Source organism: Cucurbita moschata, unplaced genomic scaffold (genome assembly GCF_002738365.1).
Source record: "Cucurbita moschata cultivar Rifu unplaced genomic scaffold, Cmos_1.0 Cmo_Scf00058, whole genome shotgun sequence".
Classification (NCBI taxonomy): domain Eukaryota; kingdom Viridiplantae; phylum Streptophyta; class Magnoliopsida; order Cucurbitales; family Cucurbitaceae; genus Cucurbita; species Cucurbita moschata.
Window position 1 is genome coordinate 811,194 of NW_019268574.1, and position 20,647 is coordinate 831,840.

Below are 20,647 nucleotides of genomic sequence, written 5' to 3' on the forward strand. Positions count from 1 at the left end.
TTCGCGGCTGACTTCAAATAAAACACATGTTACACATCCAGTTTGCTTCTCTTGACATCTGGAATATGAACATGTCTCACACATCCAAAAACTTTGAAATAATCTATTGATGGTTTCACTCCGTTCCAAGCCTGTTCTGGTGGCATGTCTTTTACTGCAAGAGTGGGTGATCGATTTGAAATGTGAATCGTCCACCTGACTGCTTCAGGCTAAATTTTTTAGGCACTTTCTTCTCTGTCAGCATAGCTCTTACCAAGTTCATCACAATGTGATTTTTTGCGTTCGGCCACTCCATTTTGCTGTGGGATGTTGGCTGTAGTCAATCATCTCTTCATTGCAAAAATCGTCAAATTCTACAGAGTTGAATTCTCCTCCTCTATCTGTCCTTAAACATTTTAGAGACATTCCAATTTTCTTTTCAACCATTGTTTTGAAACATTTGAAATGATAAAATGTTTCTGATTATTCTACAAGAAAATAACTTCATACCTTTCTTGAAAAATCACCTATAAATCACAATAATTACTTTTGATGGCCACTTGAAGCTGGTGAAATTGGACCACATAAATATGCATGAACAAGACCCTGTTGGGATATGGAGCCTGATGCCTAGATCTAGTAGAGATATATTTGGAAGATATTTCGTAAAGATGTGATAAAGATATATATGATAGATATTTGGTAAAGATTAGATAGAGATATATTTGTTAGATTATATCTCGTAGGTCTAAAAATCTTTGGAAGCTATATTGAGTAAATTGAAACCATATATATACCCCATTAGGCAGTGCTCTCAAAATGTACTTTTCTTCGTTCTCTATATTCTCTCTTGTTGTACATACTTGAAGTAGCCAACATTCCTTCTTGTATTTTCTCTCTTCTGTTCTTTGTGTTCATCTTGATCGAGCGTGTGCATTGTTGAGCGATCCTAACAATTGGTATCAGAGCGAGGCGAGAGTCACCACAATCTGTGAAGATGAAAATTTCAAAAATTGGAATTGAGAAGTTTGATGGATCTGATTTTAGTTTCTAGAAGATGCAGATTGAAGATTGTCTATACTAGAAAGGTTTTCACGAACCCCTATTGGAGGTGAAGCCGAATACTATGACCATAGAGCAGTGTAAGCTCAAGGATCATCAGGCCTTAGGGTTGATTCGGTTGACGCTGTCCAAAAAAGTGGCGTTCAATATTATCAAGGAGAAGACAACGTCAAATTTGTTGAAGATGCTGTCGAATATGTACGAGAAACCGTCGGCTATGAACAAGGTGTATTTGATGCGGAGGCTGTTTAATCTACAAATGTCTGAAGGTGGATCTGTTACTGGTCATATAAACGAATTCAATATGATTACAAGTCAATTGAGTTCGGTGGATATTAATTTCGAAGATGAAATTAAGGCATTAATTTTGATGTCATCTTTACTCGAGTCGTGGGATACTGTTGTTGCCGCGATAAGCAGTTCACGAGTTTCTAATAAACTGAAGTTCGATGAAATTCGAGATGTAGTTCTTAGCGAAAGTATTCGCAAACGAAAAATCGGAGATTCATCAAGCAACGCTCTCAGTATTGATCGAAGGGGAAGAAGTAAATCGAAGGGTCCAAATAATGGGCGATCAAAATCAAGGAACCAAGAAAATCTCCAAACAAACCAAACATAAAGTGTTGGAGTTGTGGAGAAAAAAAGGTCACTTTCTAGCAGATTGTACAAAGAGGAAGCAGAATCACAAATTAGAAGATGACGATGATTTGGTGAATTCAGCAGAAGACATTGAGGATGCTCTAACTTTGCGTGGATAGTCCGATTGAATCCTAGATTTTGGATTCAGGTGCATCTTTTCATTCGTCTCCAAATAAAGAGGTGTTTCGAAATTTCAAATATGAAAGTTTCGAAAAGGTGTATCTTGTCGACAACAAAGATTTGAAGATCAAAGGAAAAGGGGATGTCTCATAAAAACTCCGGCAGAAAATTAGTGGACATTAAAAAATGTCAGATATATTCCTAGTCTCAAGAAGAACTTGATCTCTATTAGTCAGGTGGATAGCATAGGTTATGTAACAGAGTTTGGGAAGAGTTCGTGGAAGATTGTGAAGGGTGCTATAGTAGTAGCACGTGACACAAAATCTGGAATCTTATACACCGGTGCAGGGTATATGAACATAACTGTTGTTGCGGAGAGTGCTTCAAATTCAAGTATGTGGCATAATAGACTTGATCATATGAGAGTTAAAGAAATGAAGATGTTGGTTGCGAAAGTAGTTTTCGAAGGTTTGAAATCTGTTGATATGAGTCCTTGTGAAAACTGCGTTATGAGTAAGCAGAAACGAGTTAGCTTCACAAAGACTGTTAGAGAATTGAAGAAAAGTACCGGGACAACGAACCAAGTGGGAGTTGAGGTTGAGTTGCTGAAAGATTCACCTAGTGATGTTGTAGCAGATACTCAAGAAACTCTTGAGACTGTTGCTGTGGAACCTGAGGTAAAGCAAGCGGGAGTTGAGGTTGAGTTGCTGAAAGATTCACCTAGTGATGTAATGAATACTCAAGGAACTTCTGAGACTGTTGCTGAGGAACCAAAAACAGAGCAAGTGACACTTGAGCAGATGTTGAAAAGATCATCTAGAGCCATCAGAGTACCAGATAGGTGTGTACCTTCTTTACACTATCGGTTGGTGACTAATGAATGGGAAGGAAAGCCCCTTGATGAGGCCCTACAGTTGGAGGATACAACCAAGTAGGAGCAAGGTACGAATGATGGGATGTCTAGGCTTTAGAAATGCGTTGCTCTTTCATCTGCTGAGGTTGAGTACGTGGCATTAGTTAAAGCTGGAAAGGAGATGATATGGATGACAGACTATCTAGAAGAATTAGGCAAGAAGCAGCGCAAGAAGATTCTTCAGGTAGATAGTTAGAGTGTCATGCAGTTGGCAAGGAATCCGGTCTATCATTCAAAGACAAAACTCAGATGGCGTTACCATTTCTCTTAGAGGTTAGTGGAAGATGATGATGTGTTTGGAGAAGATAGAGGATGCAAGGAATCCAGTAAACATTTTGTGTTGATGTTGGAACATTGAGGTTGTACAAAGCCTCAAGTGGTATGGTACAGATTGAGAATGAAATTTTTGGTTGACTAGATCAGCCTCCAAGTGGGAGATTGTTGAGATATGGAGCCTGATGCCTAGATCTGGTAGAGATATATTTGAAAGATATTTCCTAAAGATCTAATAGAGATATATATATGGTAGATATTTGTTAAAAATTTGATAGAGATATATTTGTTAGATTATATCTCGTAGGTTTAAATCTTTGGAAGTTATATTGAGTAAATTGAAACCATATATGCACCCCATTAGGCATTGCTCTCAAAATGTACTTTTCTTCATTCTCTGTATTCTCTCTTGTTGTACATACTTGAAGTCATCAATAATAAAATGTAGCCAACATTCCTCCTTGTATTTTCTCTCTCCTGTTCTTTGTGTTGATCTTGATCGAGTGTGTGCGTTGTCGAGCGATCCTAACAATTGGTATCAGAGCTAACAACTGGTATCGATCCTAATAGGCTCAATTTTTCTGTTGCTCTCCATTTACCCATTTTTGGAAATGGAAATCGATGTTTCTTGCCTTTCATACATGCCTCACAGGTGGTGTTTGGAGCTACAATTTGCATCAAGCCTTTCACCATGTTTTTGTGTTTCAAGGTGCACAAGTCTTTGTAGCTGAGATGACCATAACGATGGTGCCAAAGTGTTGACTGATCCATATTTAAAACTTGGAGGCATATTCCTTCATTTGTTGTGGTAGATGGTTCAGTACGCAAAATAAACAGCCGATTTGCGCTCATAATTGACTCTGCTATTTTTTCTTTTTGTTGATGATAAATGCTATATACACCATCATTAAATAGCACTGCTACTCCTTTTTCTTGTAGTTGTCCAAGCTCAAGAGATTATTTTTTAGTTCACGTACCTAATACACATTACTAATAGTGTAACGAACCCCATGCAAAGTTTATTTCACTGTACCCTTTCTTGTAACTTTCATACTTGTATAATTTTCAAGCTTGACAATGTGAAAATGTCTTGTCTAAGCTTGAAAACATATCTTCACCAGCACAAATATGGTTTGAGCAACCAAAATCTAAGAACCAAGCAATACTCTTTTTTGCTTCATGTCTTTCCATATGAGTCATTAACAACATTTTATCTTCTTCTTCCAGCTCTGCATAATTCATTTCCTTATTCATCTTTGGACATTCATATTGTAAATGACCTAAGTCATGACATCTATAACGTTCAACAGTTGCTTTGTTGAAAATTGATCTCCCTCTTCCGCGTCTTCTGCCCTTGTAAGTTCCTCTTCTTCTGTTACTTATTTCCATTCGACCTTCAACTTTTAGAACTTGTTCCTCTCCATTAATACTTGATCTTTGAAATTTTTGTTCATGCACCACTAATGAAATTTGTAATTCATCAATGGACATGTTATCAGTATCTTTGGATTCCTTAATTGATACTACAACATAAGTAAATTTTCAGTTAGGGTACGTATAATTTTTTCTACAATATTCTTGTCTGGCATATCTTCTCCATTGCTTCTCATCTTGTTGGAGATTATCATCACTCTTGCAAAATAATATGTGAGACTTTCATTCTTCTTCATCTCTAAGATCTCAAATTCTCTCCTTAATGCATTAAGAAGGGATTTCTTCACATTTTGGTTTCCACCGATTTTTCGCTTCATTGAGTCCCAAACAATCTTCGTTGTGCGACGATCCAAGATTTGTTCAAAGACAGTACAATCAATTGTTTGGAAGAGGTAATCCTTTACTCGGTAATCTTTGAGTCTAGCATCATCAAGGTGACCCTTTTGTGTCTTAGTCAGCATTGTTCCTTCCTTTGGTTCTGATAAACCAATCTCTACCACACTCCATAGACCCTTTGCTCTTAGCAAAATTTCCATCAGCTCACTCCAATGATCATAGTGACCATCAAAATGAGGGATCTCTGTTAAAGTTTTGTCTTCACTTATACTCTCTCTGTTTGATCACTAAAAAATTGCTACTCTGAAAAGCCTCCTAGTGATGACTCTAATGCCAATTATTAGGTTTTGATAGAAGAATAACTAAGTCAGAAACAAAAACAATTAAAGTTTAGAACTTTACCTTAGTAACTTTACCAAAAAAAAAAAAAAAAATAGAGATAGAAACTAACACAAATCTTCCCAAATAATTAAACTAAATAGGTAAAAAATACTCTGACTATCCATAATAAGTCGATCTTTTTTTAACTATTTTTAACCTAATCAAATTCTTCTCACATGTTCAAAATAAAATAAAATAATGGGTAGGAACCAAGAATATAAAATTTGTTTATTTCTCAACATCAATAACAATCGAACAAGAATTGTAGAATAAAAGTGATAGAATTGATGCAAGAGAATGCACTCTAATGTGAATTGGAGGAAGAAAATAAAGGAATATTATTATTGTTCCCAATCTCATCGACCAAATAAGGAAATTCCTTCCTCTTACGGTCTATCGGTAGTGGAAAATTGAGGCACTTTCTTTAATATATATATATACACACATTTTCCTTTTTTAAAGATTATTCCAAAAGCGATGGTTTAAAAGTTTTGTTATTTCCAAAATAACATTTTATAACCCAATTTTGAAAAACTATATATATATATATATATATCTCTATTTATTTATTAACAACTATTGATTTTTTTTTTCAATAATATATGGATTATTGTTTACAATTAAATTATTAAGCCTAGATTAATAAAATATTAAGTTTACTACGAACAGAAGTTGTCCATTTTGATCCGTTACATATCGTTGTAAGTCTCACGGTTTTAAAATGTGTCTACTAGAGAGAAGTTTTAAAACCGTTATAAAATGCTTTATTCCACTCCAGCCGATGGGATCTCACAGTCTAAAATATATCCTTTAATTTTTAGTCGTTTAAATAATATCTTTAAACTTTTTGAAGAAGTTAAAAAAAAAAAATTAAATACCTTGAACTAAAAAAAATAAAGAAGTTCAAAAATATATTTGGGAGGGAAATAGTTAATATTTTTTTTAAAAAAATAACTTTTGTAATAGTCAAATAAAAAAATAAATAAATAAAAAAATAAATAAATAAAGAAAAAGAAATGATAATCACCCATCTATCCATGTATCTCTCCTTTCTAGTTATCTCTCCTCAACCAACCCTTTAGCTCATCAAAGTTACTAGAAAGAAAAAGTAAATAGAACAACAAAAACAACGTTAGATTTACTTGGAGTAAAATGAAAATAGTTTTTTCACAAGTAGATTGCAAATTTACCTCGAGAGAGATTTTGGTTTGGATTACGGTAAATCTTGTCTCGATCTCATTTCCCTTTATAGTTAGCATTTTATAAACCCATGATCATTCCCTAAACTAGCGGATGTGGGACTTCCATCATCCAACAAATACAACGAGAAGGAATGATGAGTCATTGATTCAAATTGGCCAAAAGATAATTATTTACCGAAGAAATACATAAGAATGTTGTCCGATTAAATTTTTTAGAAAATAATAGTAATAATAGAAAATGAGATCTTTAATATATATATTTATATATAATATTCAAAGACTCTATTCATGCAAAGTTTCCAATGGTGGCAGGAAGTTCCTAAAATGTAGAAAATTGAACTTGAAATTGATGTCATGTGTACTAGTGTGTAACAGACGAAATTGTTTTGCTGCGGTGGAATTAAAAATCTGGGAAGTTCCTTACAATTTGGCAAAATGACCTTTTTGCCCTTTACGCGTACTTTTTCCTTTTCGATCCTTTCCAAAATCCTTAAACACCTATTTTTTTTTATGGTATTAATTACTTTGCGTATTACAAAAAATTTCAAAACATTCATTGATAACATGTCTGACCACAAGCTAAAAGCGTTGCACACTAACAAAGGCAGTGAGTTCTTATACTAGAATTTCTCAAAGTTTTGAATAGAGGAAAGCAAGCATCAACTCACTCCATCGTACACTCCACAAAAAAAATAATATGGTCGAAGGAAGAAACATTTCCATAATGAATATAGCAAGAAGGTTACTCAAAAGCATCCAAGTTTCAATGTTTTTTTTTTTGGGGACAACACAATACTACAGGTGGTTTACCTTCTAAACCGTTTGACGACAAAGGTGTTGGGCACTAGTACCCCCAACAAAGTATGATTCGGTAAGAAATTTTACGTGAGCATCTAAGAGTCTTTTGTTTTACAAGCCATTATTAAGATTTTCAGACAATATATAAAAAAGCTTGATAACAAAAGACAAAGATGGTGTACTTATGCGTAGAGGATGAGACTAAGAAACACAAGTTGTATTACCCTCAACATGAGAAAATTAATGAGAAAAAATATGTCCGTAATCGAAGAAGAAAAGAAGTGGAATTGGCGCAGCATCGGTGAGAAGAAATTGATTATTGTGGAGTTCACACCTCTAGAAGATGAGGGAGGTGCGATAGAGCAAGAAAATGCACCAACACTAACACCAACAAGTCCACAACGTCATTACCGGTGTCACCAAAAGACTTGACGAGTTCTTCAAAACAAGAGAGTTTAGGCGAGAGCACCGGAGAATCCACAACGAACAGTGGACCAAAGAAATTTCGTTGTCTTCCTACAATTTATACTGATACACTCGAAGAAGGGTTAGATCCTGATGATGTAGTATTGCTTGTTGTAGAGGATCTGATAACTTACCGTGAGGTAGTAGTTGAGATGACATAGTATGAGACAATGAAAAAAGAACTTGATGCCATCGAGAAAAACATGACATGGGCACTTACCGACCTATTGCTTGGTCATAAGTCCATACATTTGAAATGAGTGTTTAAGCTGAAAAAGAATAATAAAGGAAAAGTCATCAAGCAAATAGTACGACTCAATTGAGAAGTGATACATGCAACGACAAGAAATTCACTTTGAGGAGGTCTTCACGCTAGTGGCTAACTCAACACTGTAAATTTTATTCTTGGCTTTGTAGCTCAACACGGGTCAGAGGTCCATTACTTGGACATCAAATTAGCCTTCTAAATGGTAACCTCCAAGAAGAAGTGTACGCCACCTAACTCGAAGGTTTCGTCATCAAAACTAAAGAGCATAAATTGTACAAGCTATCAAAGGCCCTTTATGGTTTATGACAAACATCGATACCATGGAACATATGGTTAGACAAGAGCTTGAAGAATCTTAGTTTCAAGAAGTGCTCGAAAGAGCAAAAAGTGTATACAAGAAGTTATGGACTTGAAACATTCATAATTTGTGTACGTTGATGATTTGACTGTCACTAATACAAATGTGAAAAACATCAAAGAGTTGAGGTAGTAAATAATGAAAATATTTGAGATGACTGATTTCGGGTTACCTACGTACTACCTCGGTATTGAGTTGGGCCAAAAGAAAGATTGTATCATGCTAAATCAATCCGTCTATGTTAAGAAAGTGTTGCCACAATTAAAATGCAAGAGTGCAACCCGATCAAGTATCCCACCGAAGTAAAGTTATAGCTCGAGAAAGACACTGGAGGAAGTTTGGTGAATTCCACCATAGGTTGTCATTAGAAGTCTAAAGGACTTGACTCATACTTGTCAAGACCTTTCATATACGATTGGAATAGTAAGTGGTACATGGAAAAGCCTATTAGGATGCATCATCAAGTGGTTAAGCTGGAGATATAGATGATAGAAAAAACATTGCAAGAAGTGTATTTTATCTCAACAAAAATTTCATTTCTTGTCAATCTCAGAAGCATCAAATTGTGGCATTATCTCGAGGCCAAATTCATGGCATTAGCTACGGTATCATATTAAACATTGTGGCTGACAAAATTGCTGAGTGAAGTGACTGAAAGTGAGCTACGGTCGATAAATCTCATCGTTGACAATAAATCTGTAATTGCATTGGTGAAGAATTTGGTATTTCATAGATGCAACAAGCATATTGACATTTACTTCCACTTTATCCGTGAGAATGTCGATGTAACGACCCTAAATTTTCTACTCAATCTAAAGTCGCTATTGTATGCATATCATGAACATTAAACACGAAATTACCTCATTTAAACTTTCATAGAACATAACTTCTCTTGTAAAACACAGTCACAGATGTAAAATGTTTGAAAGCATCTTTAAAATGACACAACAAAGAACTAAATAAAATAAATGAACGATTAAACTAAAAACATCATATTCTAACTTACATCTAAGAAAAATAAATGTGACTACCCTATGCATGTGCCATGGTCTCGAGTTGCGATGTCATTGTCAGCCTTACAGAAATTCCTTGTCTTTAATTGAAATAGAAGTAGCTCGTGGCTTGAATATTTAAACAAATACTCAGTAAGTGACCCCTATTAGGGTTAAATGCAAACACATACAATTTCATGAATGAGACCTATCATAATAGTTTATTTTCCTATGGCGGCTATCCTAACGAGCAATTGGGATGTGTACATAATTTTTCTACACACGGTCCACATGTGCAAGCGTGGACCCACTAGTTGGTTCACACACCTCCTAGGCGACCTTTCTAGTCAGGCGAGCATTCTCTGGGAGCTGTTTATGTCGAACACCTGTTAGGAATAACGATCATCACGAAAACATTATGATAAACATAATGAACGTTCCCATGCCTAATAGTGTACGCGTCCGTACTATCGTGAAGAAATAGGGGTAATCCCCCATTGCATGAACACAATAATGCATGAGGTCCCAACATTTTTTTTATTTTCATTATTAGTTAATTACTTCACGTGTGGTGAGCATGCAAAGCCACTCTCACGTCTCAACTCGCGTGTGGCTCAATCGAGCCATCCCCCTGCGTTTGGCTCGATAGCTTCTCTCAACTCCAGCTCGATTTAAACGGTATATTTAGCTTAAGTTTCACTTTCGAACATCGTCTGACCATTTTAAATTATTTTTTAGTTGTTTTGACGTATTTTGGAGCATTTAAGGTCACTATGGCTACTGTTTAGCAAATATAAAGTGTTTTTGAGCTAAAATGTTGGATTAGTTGATGTCATTAAGTGAATTAGTTTCCTTAAATTGTCCCAATACAATGTCATTGGACCCCATAAGTGCAGTTCAATTTCGAGGAGCAAGAAGCATAGCCAACTAAGTGGATTTACTATTGGAACGCCGTTTTGATCTTAATTAGATGATTTGAATGATGTATGAATGACATGTACTCTGTGATTATATCATTTTTTATGTAATTATTTGTTATGTTATGAGTATTACGAGGTGAATGTGCGCTAACCCATAGTCAAGCCTAGGGTGCATGTATACAACGAGTCTGCCTAGTGGATTCATGTGCTTGTGCATGAATCCTGTATAGAAAAGTACTATGCGTCTAACCCTACCCAAAAAAGAATGTAAAACTTAAAGAACAGTCACAAAAAGATAGGTCTCACCATGAACCATGGTTGCATGTGATTGCATTTCTCAACCCCAATAGTGCACCTACAAGTATTTTTAAATACTCAAACCCCATTTCCTATTTTTCCCAGATAAAGGTAAGACTTCCATGTATAGATGACGACATCAACTATAGAAGCCGATATAAAATAAATTGTTCAAAATGAATTTTTTTCTTCACTTAAGTAATCATGATATGCATGTAGTGACCGACTTTATTTTTAAAATAAAAAAAATTAAATAAATGACTCGAACAACCAAACCTAACTTAGCCCAAAAATTTGATTAGGGCTAAAAAAATGTCTCAACGTGACTCAACCAAAATCTTATCCCTGTCTATAAATTTTTATAAAATATTCACGTTACCTCTTTTTTTTTTAAAATAAAAATTATCGTTATTATAATATCAATTTACACGGGGCATATAATTTTACTAGGTACATATTCTTTCATAAGTATTCTTCAAAAAGAAGTCTTGTCAATTTTCTTCAAGGCATTCAAATATTCTTTGAGGTTATTTCCATTCAATTACATTTGATTCTTATATATATATGAACATAATAGGATTCAATATTAGAGGCCACAACATGAGTAGCTTTATTTAAAAAGCATAAATGGGATCCAATCTTGGGGACAAGAAGAATGAGGTGAAATGGATATATATATAATATAATGTCTGAAATCAAAGGGCCAATGTTTAGTAAGTTGCACGCCTAAGTGCAAAGAATGCATACTTTTGGGTCACCAATTTCATCATGCTGTCTCCAATTTGTCTGCCAAATCTCACCCATATGGATACTCATCATTTAGATTCCTATCAACTTTTTCTCATATATGTTTATATTGCATGAAGCTCGCTTCATTGTCAAATAAGAACGAGTACGGAATGATTTCTTTTAAATAGTATGTTTCAAATGAAATGCTTTTGAAAAATTGTTCGGAGGTCACTCAATATAGAATTACTTTAAGTAAAGCACGCTCGACTATGAAGTTCTTATGATTGATTAGCGAAAAGAAAAGTGCACATTGTTTAAGTTTTTCTTACCTATCCTATCATCAGAACTCTGCAATTAAGCGTGCTTGGGCGAGAGCAGTACTAAGTTGTGTGACCACTTGAGAAGTTCTCGTGTTGCACCCTTTTTTTTTTTTTTTTTTACTCGTTATTTCAATTTCTTCCTTTCTTTCCAAATGGCAACCGCCTCCGTTCGTACGCTCATGCCCATCGCGTTTCTTCTCCCTGACGTGTTTGCATGGGCCTCGCCGATGGTTTCGAGCACGTGCGTGCGTGCACCGTCGCCCCGATCATGCGTTAAATGCAATTTGTGCGCATTCCATGTCGGGTGCGATCATACCAGAACTAATGCACCAGATCCTATCAGAACTCCGCAGTTAAGCGTGCTCTCATTCAAATGTGATCTTCGGTTCATTCATCTACCCATCCTCTATTCACTTGTCACATATACCAAAACTAATTTAACCTATTAATATTAGGTTATGGAGACTACTGTATATTTATAGTTTACTCAATAGTTATACATACTAAAACTATATAGGGTAATTAACATATAGAGTAAACGGTAACATACGTACATATGTAACTATATGATAAATAATTTATATATAGTAGATGACTATATCTATTATATGTAATAAACTAAACCATATATACTCTTAAACCATAATTACATACAATTAATTGTGTTTGGTGTTACAAAAATATTATCAGAATTTCATATAAATAAAGTATTTTCAACAATTTTATTACATTATTTAACGATGATTAGCTATTTTATTTTTATTAGTCAGATTATTAAAATAATTTATCTAATTAAATTTTAATTTAATTTTTATTAATGTATCTTAAATTTTAGATTTTTGAGTTACGTAATAATTCTCAATAATATATAAACTTTTTTTGATTTAATTTTAATTTTTACACATTAATACTATATTACATATTTTATATTTTTGAAAAATAAATGATTTTAATAAAATCGTAAATAATTTACTAATTATTTTAAAAATTAAATATAATTAATTCTTTTATGAGAACTCCTTTATAAAACCTTTAAAATTGATTAATAGACAAAAACAATTTTTTATCAACAAAAGAATAATAAAGAAATGGAAAAAAGGAAAACCAAAATCACACACAAAACACAAATAATTGAAACAATAAGTTAAAAGAGATATAAAAAAAGAAATAATAATAACAACGTGATGAGTATTTGAAAATACCGAGTAAGGACTCGGTTACTGAGATTAGGATGACGCATATAATAATTTTAAAATATCATGGTATACATTATCTACGAGGTTAATTTATATAATCCAACATTTTTGTCATATTTCGTAACATATTTTAACTCGTGTGTCTCGTGAACATGTCATTATGGTTATGAAACTTTTCGTGCATTATGTAGTGAATAACCAGCATCCTAAACTGAGATATGGTAGGACAGTATAGCATCTACTAGACTATGCATCCTCTATGAAGGGTTAAGTGACAGATCCTTTTAGAGGGTCATAGAGTTGCTCTAAGTTTGGGAGAAGTAACCCCATGTGCTCGAAGCTACTATATTTACCTATGTGGTCCCTGGCCCCCTCAACATAGAATCAATTTCCGATCAGATTTCTTCATTTTCTCATTTTTCATATCTTTCGATTATGAACTCAGATCACGTTGATTCCTTCGTCAGAGTTTTAGATTGTGTTACAAGCTATGTTATGGTATTATTATTTTTTTTAAATTGAATTTTGTTTCAACACAAAATGAGATTTGTGCGTCGGAAAATCACTTAACGTTCTTGGATGATTCTCGGATCTCCGCTTTCGGATTGAGGTTTTGGCCAAACTTCTTCACGGATCCTATGGAGAGTTATTCCTAGATGAACATATTGAGATTTCAGAACTAGATTCACACAAGAGAGATTCAGATCTAAATGTTAGAAGAAATTCGGCCACTATTAGGGTTCCACTCGGACCCTATAGTGGTAGATATCAAAAGCTAAAAAATCGAGGCCACACTGACTAAGAGGTAAGTAGCCATCTTAGATTTTTCCTTAAATACTCGAACGAATCGCTTCAAATGCAATATGACCTTAACTTAAGTATGATTTAAGGATATAAGGAAGAAGTAGGCAAAGAACCATGATTTAAGGACCTGAACCGAGCGTTTTTCTTGAAAATCAAGTAACATTAAAATAACTTACTAAACGAACTTAGTTTCTCATGAAATTTTAATGTTAGACATAATATGATATGTTAAGGCTATATATGAAATTTAATCGTTGTTGGATAAGGATAAGTAGCTAAACTAAGTATCGATACAAAATGACCACAAGGCCCATATGATAAACTACCTTGGTTCACAACTCAAATGACCTCAAAATGTGATAAATTTTGCCGGAGACCATATATTATGATTTGTAAAGTTCATATAAAGGTTCAAAGTCATTGGAATTGGAGTACGTTTACGGACTAAATCAAGAATTTATAGTTAAATGATCTGAATGTCCCTAAAGATTTGTAATATATTTCAAGACTCAAAAATTCTCCAAATGACTCAAAGATTTAAGAAAATCCTATTTACAAAAACAAAATGTTTATTCGAACGAGAACCTAAACCAAGTAAATGGGATAAATGACAAAAATGCCCTACAATGACCTTAAGAAACTCTCAGACCATAAGGATTTCTCAAGGATATAAAAGACTTTATATGACCTCATAAGGGTTATACAAGACCTCAAAGGTTCTAAGCACATTAAACCAAGGTTTATCGAAAAGAACAAAGTTACTCTAATGATCCATAACCAAGATTCAAAGTCGACCTTATGATACTTCAAATGAATTATGCTTATTATTATGAAATGTTCATGATATAAGGAAAACGAGGGCTAGATAGCTTCTATCAAATAACCTCAAGAATTGAACAGTTTAATAAATTCCTTTAAATCCTTAAACGTTATTACATACCATGACATGACTGGGTATTAAAAGTTTAAGTTTTGCTTAGGTAATCAAGATGCTATCTCCTGCCGTTAGCCCATGGTTTTAAATAATAAAAAAGCTACCCTTACTCAAGAAGAGCTGAAACGTTAGCTCTTGATTTTAAAGTAATTTGGATCTAACCCTAAAATAAGATGAGTTCGAGGCGAGTCCTTGATTTTCAAGTAATTAGGAGACTACCTCGAGAACATGTATTAAATACGCTTATCATACACCCATGCCACAAAGTACTCATGCTTAAGTACGCCAAGACATGAAGTTTGCTAGGTACCACTCAAGAAACAAAAATGAAGAACGAGAATTAGGGAGAGGAACAAGAACAGGACAATGATTAAGTGTGGTATACTAGCATATCTTAAGGATACGATTAAGAGCCTATAGGTAGGCTATTTATTGAGTCTTTGTACCCACTCCATATTTTCCATGTTTTTTAGATAATTAAGGAGTTAGTCGAGGCTGGGAGCGGACTCTAGAGTAGGTACCATAAACCTTGTTTTTTTTTTTTTTTTTTTTAAATATTATGTTTCAATTCCTTATTAACTACTCATATATAACGGTTACAATATATGTATATATATATATATATCAAAAAACAATTATTAACTAGTCGCCAGCAACCCTAACGCTGGCATTCTCGGGCAACCTCTCTCAAGGACACTCTCGTCCCCCCTCTCACTAAGTCCAACAACCTCATTCTGCCCACCAAAACACAAAACATAAAAACACTAAAAATGAGAGGGAATGAAAGAGAGACGGAGACGAATGGTCACAAAACCACGTGACACTGCCGTGTAGTGTAGATAATGTCATAGAAGAGAGAATTAACGAGCCATGGAACACCTTGATGCACACGAGTGATTACTATCAAATGATGTCGTAACTTTGCTAGCCAAGAAGATGAATTGATTTCTGGTACAACTCTTTGTTCTCAGATTCGAACACTAAGTACAGAGGGAGGAGGGGTTGATTTTCTCTCTTCTTTTTTATTTTATTTTATTTTTTTAAATTTATTTATATATTAATTTCAATACTTTTTAATTTTTTTTATTTCTATATATAATATTAAAAAAAATGATGTAAATACTCCATTAATTATTATTTTAACAACAAACATTATTAAACCATATGCAACACTTTGTCGGACGAAAATATTATTGAAGGCAACCTTTAGTCGCACCGTTCACATCTTGCATTAAATTTTACCAACTATTTCAAGCTTATATTATTCGACTTTCGTTTCAATGTTCCGTACTCGAGTTAGTCTTGGATGTAGACGGTTCAAACCCGATCCAATCGTTACAAACTTATAATGGAATCGCCTCAAATCGACTGACGGTTTGTTTGGAAGGATAAAGAATTCGAGGTCGTTTCAAACCTAGGACCTCGAGATTACAAGCCTGTATTTTTCGCCTGTTTAACCTTTTTTTCGTTTAGTTTCTGCTAAATCTAGACTCGACTAATTATACTCGATTTTTTTCGTTTGAAAATCGACCTTATTGAAACCCAAACCTACCTCGTTTGAGTTCTTCTAAGAAGATTTGTTTAGTTTATTTTGGCATTTCTGCTTTAAAATCTTTTGAGTCGGAAAAATCTTTTGAACCCATCTAAAATTTCGGGTTGTCGAGTTGATCCGACAAAAAAATATGTCAACCTATGAACTGACTAAAATTTTCGATTTTTATAAAATTCAACTCGAGAAAACAAGAAAATAGGGATCGTGACCTCCCGATCACGATGTGCCTAACTGGTTAGTTTACCTTTTTCATGGCTTCCCGTTTTGCGGGTTGCTACTCGAGCTGTCGAGTATCGATATTCGGTCGAAATTATGATCCATTTTTATAAGATTTATTATTAAAAAAAAGGGCTTTATATATTTGCATGGAGAAACCCAAAGAGACAGCCAATCACAAACGGTTTACACAAACGACCAAAATTATTAAAAAAAAAACTCACAAACCATAGCGAATGTCGCTAAACTTAGTCTTGATCCACTTGAAGCTGTTCTTTACACTAGACTTGACCTTGTTTTCCATGTTGAAAACATTATACGACGCAATTCTTCTCTTCCTTTGAAGCTCGGGATCAGTCGAGGTCGAGAACCCAGTAGCCTTTGTAGTCGGGCCATTGAAATTGTACGAGTTGGATCGGGTTTGGAAACTGAACTCGCCCGAGCACGAGGACGAGTACTTGGGGAAGGATTTGCTCTTCTCCATAGCTTGGAAATTGGCCTTGATTTCTGCACCTAATTTCTTTTCACTCCAAAGGATGGGTTTTTATATAGAGTTGATGGAGGATATGGACGGTTGAGATTAAAGGAGCATGATCTAGTTTGGTGGCAACCCATGTGCAGTGTTCAAGATTGTTTTTCTATTTTTATTTTTAATTTTAATAATTAATTAATTTTTATTTTTAATTTTATTTTAAATTTAAGGGAATGATGCTAGTTGGGGATGATGGTGGTGGGCCATGGCTAAGGATATGTTATCAATATCAATCAAGACCATGGTGGAAGTTTCAAAAATAAAGATGGGGGACCCACATTGCCCAATTGGGTTTTATCATCATTTAATTTTTTTTAATCATAATAAATAAATAAATATCAACCGGGTTTTATCGTCAATACCACGTTTAAAAAATACTCATGAATTTTTCAAAATAACATTAGAACATCGATAATCTTAAGGTGTCAGTAGACCGGTTTTCGTTCATATATTGATGGTAAGAATGCTTTTTAGCTTTCTTTTTACAAATGTAAAAGGTTGAATGCCACTGTGACCTATATGGTCACGACCTCATGTGTTTAAAGATGTGTAGGATCACATGGTGTTCTTGGATCAAACGGTATCAAACTAGTAAATCAATAGATTCTCCTTGATCTATATAAGAAAATTAGAGAATCCATTGTAACAATCCAGTAAATCAGTAAATTATTTTACTATGTATAGATATGACCTATTCTACGTTTAACTACGAAATGTTACTATAAAAAAATTTACGGGTACTTTTAAACATAGTACTAATGTTAGCTCGAAAGTTGAAGGGTATCAACCAAACAAACTTTATTCTTAATTTTTTTTTTTTTAAAAATTAAGAATATTTTTTTAGTCAAAATACAATATAATTTTTTTTTTATTAATTTAGCATTAAAATTACTTATAATTGATTTATTTTTTTACCCTTTTATCTTTGACAGATTGGGAAGTTTGGTTACTATGTCGTGTCGGTTTAGTTAGTTATTTTATTTTATTTTTATTTTTTAAAAATAAATGAAATTCTCAAAATTTATCATTAAAAAAGAGAAAGAAGGAGAAATAAAAACAATGTTGAGTTTTGAAGATCAAACCAAATGGTTCTGTTTGATTTGGTCTGTTTGTTTGTCATTTTCAGTTTTGAAAATTATTTCAACTGTGACAACCCAATGGCCCTCACATTTATGAAGGCGGAAAAAGAGCTGGTTCACATAATCGAGTGAAGTCTATATTTGAATCTCGAAATTCAAAGTTTTTTTTTATGATAATCAATCTGACTCACTTGATTTCATGGATTAGTTTGTCATTTTCGTGTACGATTATATTAAGAAGAAAGTAAATTGCGACTCTCACAAGTGAGGATAGATAAAAGGCGCATGCAAGTAGAGATATTTGTTTAATCTGCGAGGTCGAGGCCTTGTGGAGACTTTACCCCGAATGAACTGGAGATTCCCCGTTTAGATAAATGGGGTTGGAGATGGGGATAATATTTTCCGTCCTCGTCCAATTCCCGACCCACCCCATCCCCGCCCCGCTTCCAAGAGACTTATTCAGTTCCAAAGTGTAATAAGTTTTGTATCTTCCAAGTTTCAATGGGTTTTATGGCGGGTTGTCGTTTGTTTGATTTTTGTAATAATAAATGTTTTTGACATTAGGATAAAAAAAAAAAAGTCATGAAAAGCTTGATTCCTGTAAAAATAAACGGAAAATTTCGTGGGGAAGAGGACGAAGACCCATCCCGCCATGTGGGCATCTTTACACAGGTGATGTCCATTGGGGCATGTGAAAAAAAGAGAAAGATAAGTTTCAACATGTGATTCAGGAGGATAATACATTATCTTATTTATCAAGAAGAGCGGGTAAAATTGAGCTTAGATGTAAGCAAAAATAGAAGAGATGTTACCATCAAGAATGTCGAAGAGTTAAGTCTATAAGTGAAAAAAGTAAGCTCACCAAATTTAGTGTCAATTAGACACTAACGAATGTTCGAAGTTGGCATATGACTCATTGCAAAAATGATGTTCACTCTTGGAAGATCAAAAAATGTCTTAGAATGTAGTGTGGCACTCCAGTACCTTTAGGTATCCCGATCTAAGTAAGCAACTCCATGGCATATGCATGTGTCATAGTGTGGTGTGCATTGAAGACGGGTGTCGTGGAAAATTGCCAACATTGCTCCCTATCTCATGAGTCGAAGTTTAGGACCCAATTTTCGAGGATTCTCTAAGTACGAATCATGACTGAAAAATATGGTAAAAATTTTTGCGAAATAAAAATAAGACATTTAAAACATAGGTACGTGTGTATATCAAAAACATAAAATTAGGAACATAGTCAAAATATTAAAAAAAAAAAAAAGTTGGAGACTGAGTTTAAAGACAGAATAATTAACTTAGTTGTAGGCTTTTAATCGTGTCCGTGAGCAAGGATACAATATTTTCTTGAATAACATGGGACCTATATATAACTTAACTTGGGTTCATGAAATTTTGTTGAGCTACTCCTAGAGTGACCCTAAATTACTTTTCATGAAAGACCGATATAGTCACATTATTGGTATAAAACATGATCATGACATCTTGCTAATAATACATGATGCAAGACATTTCATTTAGGTGAGGGAAATATGAGGTTGATCATGACATCGATGTTCATAAGACATGCAGGGCATCTACCTAGAAAAGGAACACATGGGTCTTGTAATGCACCTCGTGGTGGGAGGTCGTGGACACTTGGGGATAGTAGCATAGTACCTAATAAGGTCATGACTTTAGGGCATGGGGTGTGTAGGGTAGTTTCATTTCATTTGGAGGTTATTAGAGTCGTGAACTGGTACTTTAAACCGTTATTTGGCTTAGCCACTTAAGTTTATCCAATGGTTACCAAATCTTTACGTGTCATAATATGCTCAGCATTAAAACTTTATGAATTAGAATCTATTTAGTGAGTTATTTTAATGTTATTTGATTCCCGAGCATGTATGCCCTTAACTCACTATTCTTGGTCTATTTCTTCTATATTCCTTTAGTTCTTACTTAACCCAAGGCATGTATTACATTTCAAACGATCCCTACAAGTATTACCTAATAAAACTTCACATTGACTACTTATCTCTTAGTCAATATTCGAGGGTCTTGTTTCTCGAGCTTATAGTACTTGAAGTACTCAATTTTTTTTTACAAACTCCTTGAAACGACTAGTTTCTGGAACCATCAAGAATTTCATGAGAATTAATTTGAAAGAAGGTTAATTTTGAGAAAGAACTGAGAGGGGTTGGATTTTGGGCTAACGTGATCGGTTCGTCTTCTTCCAAAGAAAGGAAGAAGATGTGTGTATCCGATAGCTCCGCTGTTTGAAAATGAACCTCTCCAACTCATTTCAGAACATTTTTGTAATGACCTACCTTTTAAGATCATCGAGCGACGAACTGTCATGTAGATAGAAAATTGCAAAATAAAAATCAAGAGTTACAAAACAAAACATACTTACAAAACTGCACATCCAAAAAGTTTCTAGACAAAAAATGCAATTGAAAGCATTTTTAAAATTGCAACATAAAAAGTAACACGGTATACGACATACTTTAAATCGTAAATGAAATTATCTAAACAATTCTAAACCCCAATGTTCAAGTTCACCATCCTGCCATCACATAGTTCCGCTGCCATCTGAAAATCAAAAGTAACAAGAATGAGTATAGAAATGCTCAATAAATAGCATGTTCGTAGGTTCTTAAACTATGTTGGTACCTTACCGTCAGTCTCTTTGTCTACTGTTTTAACTTTCATTGAATTGAAGACTATGAAACACACTTAAGACTTGCCTAAGTTAACACTTTGGTATTCCGTGTTCTAGTTGGTAACAGTTCATCATATAACCCAACAAAACTTATCTACTTTGCTAGCTTGGGAGCTCATAGCTAAAGCTATAAAGTTGCTT

General features: G+C 34.2%; 1 protein-coding gene across 1 annotated transcript; it reads right to left on the reverse strand.

The window, feature by feature from the left end:
• Window positions 1-16,312: 16,312 nt before the first annotated feature.
• LOC111436683 lies at window positions 16,313-16,716 on the reverse strand. The gene has a single exon (XM_023074417.1). It carries the CDS (start codon window positions 16,670-16,672, stop codon window positions 16,409-16,411), a length of 264 nt encoding a protein of 87 aa, XP_022930185.1. The 5' UTR covers window positions 16,673-16,716; the 3' UTR covers window positions 16,313-16,408.
• Window positions 16,717-20,647: the final 3,931 nt, after the last annotated feature.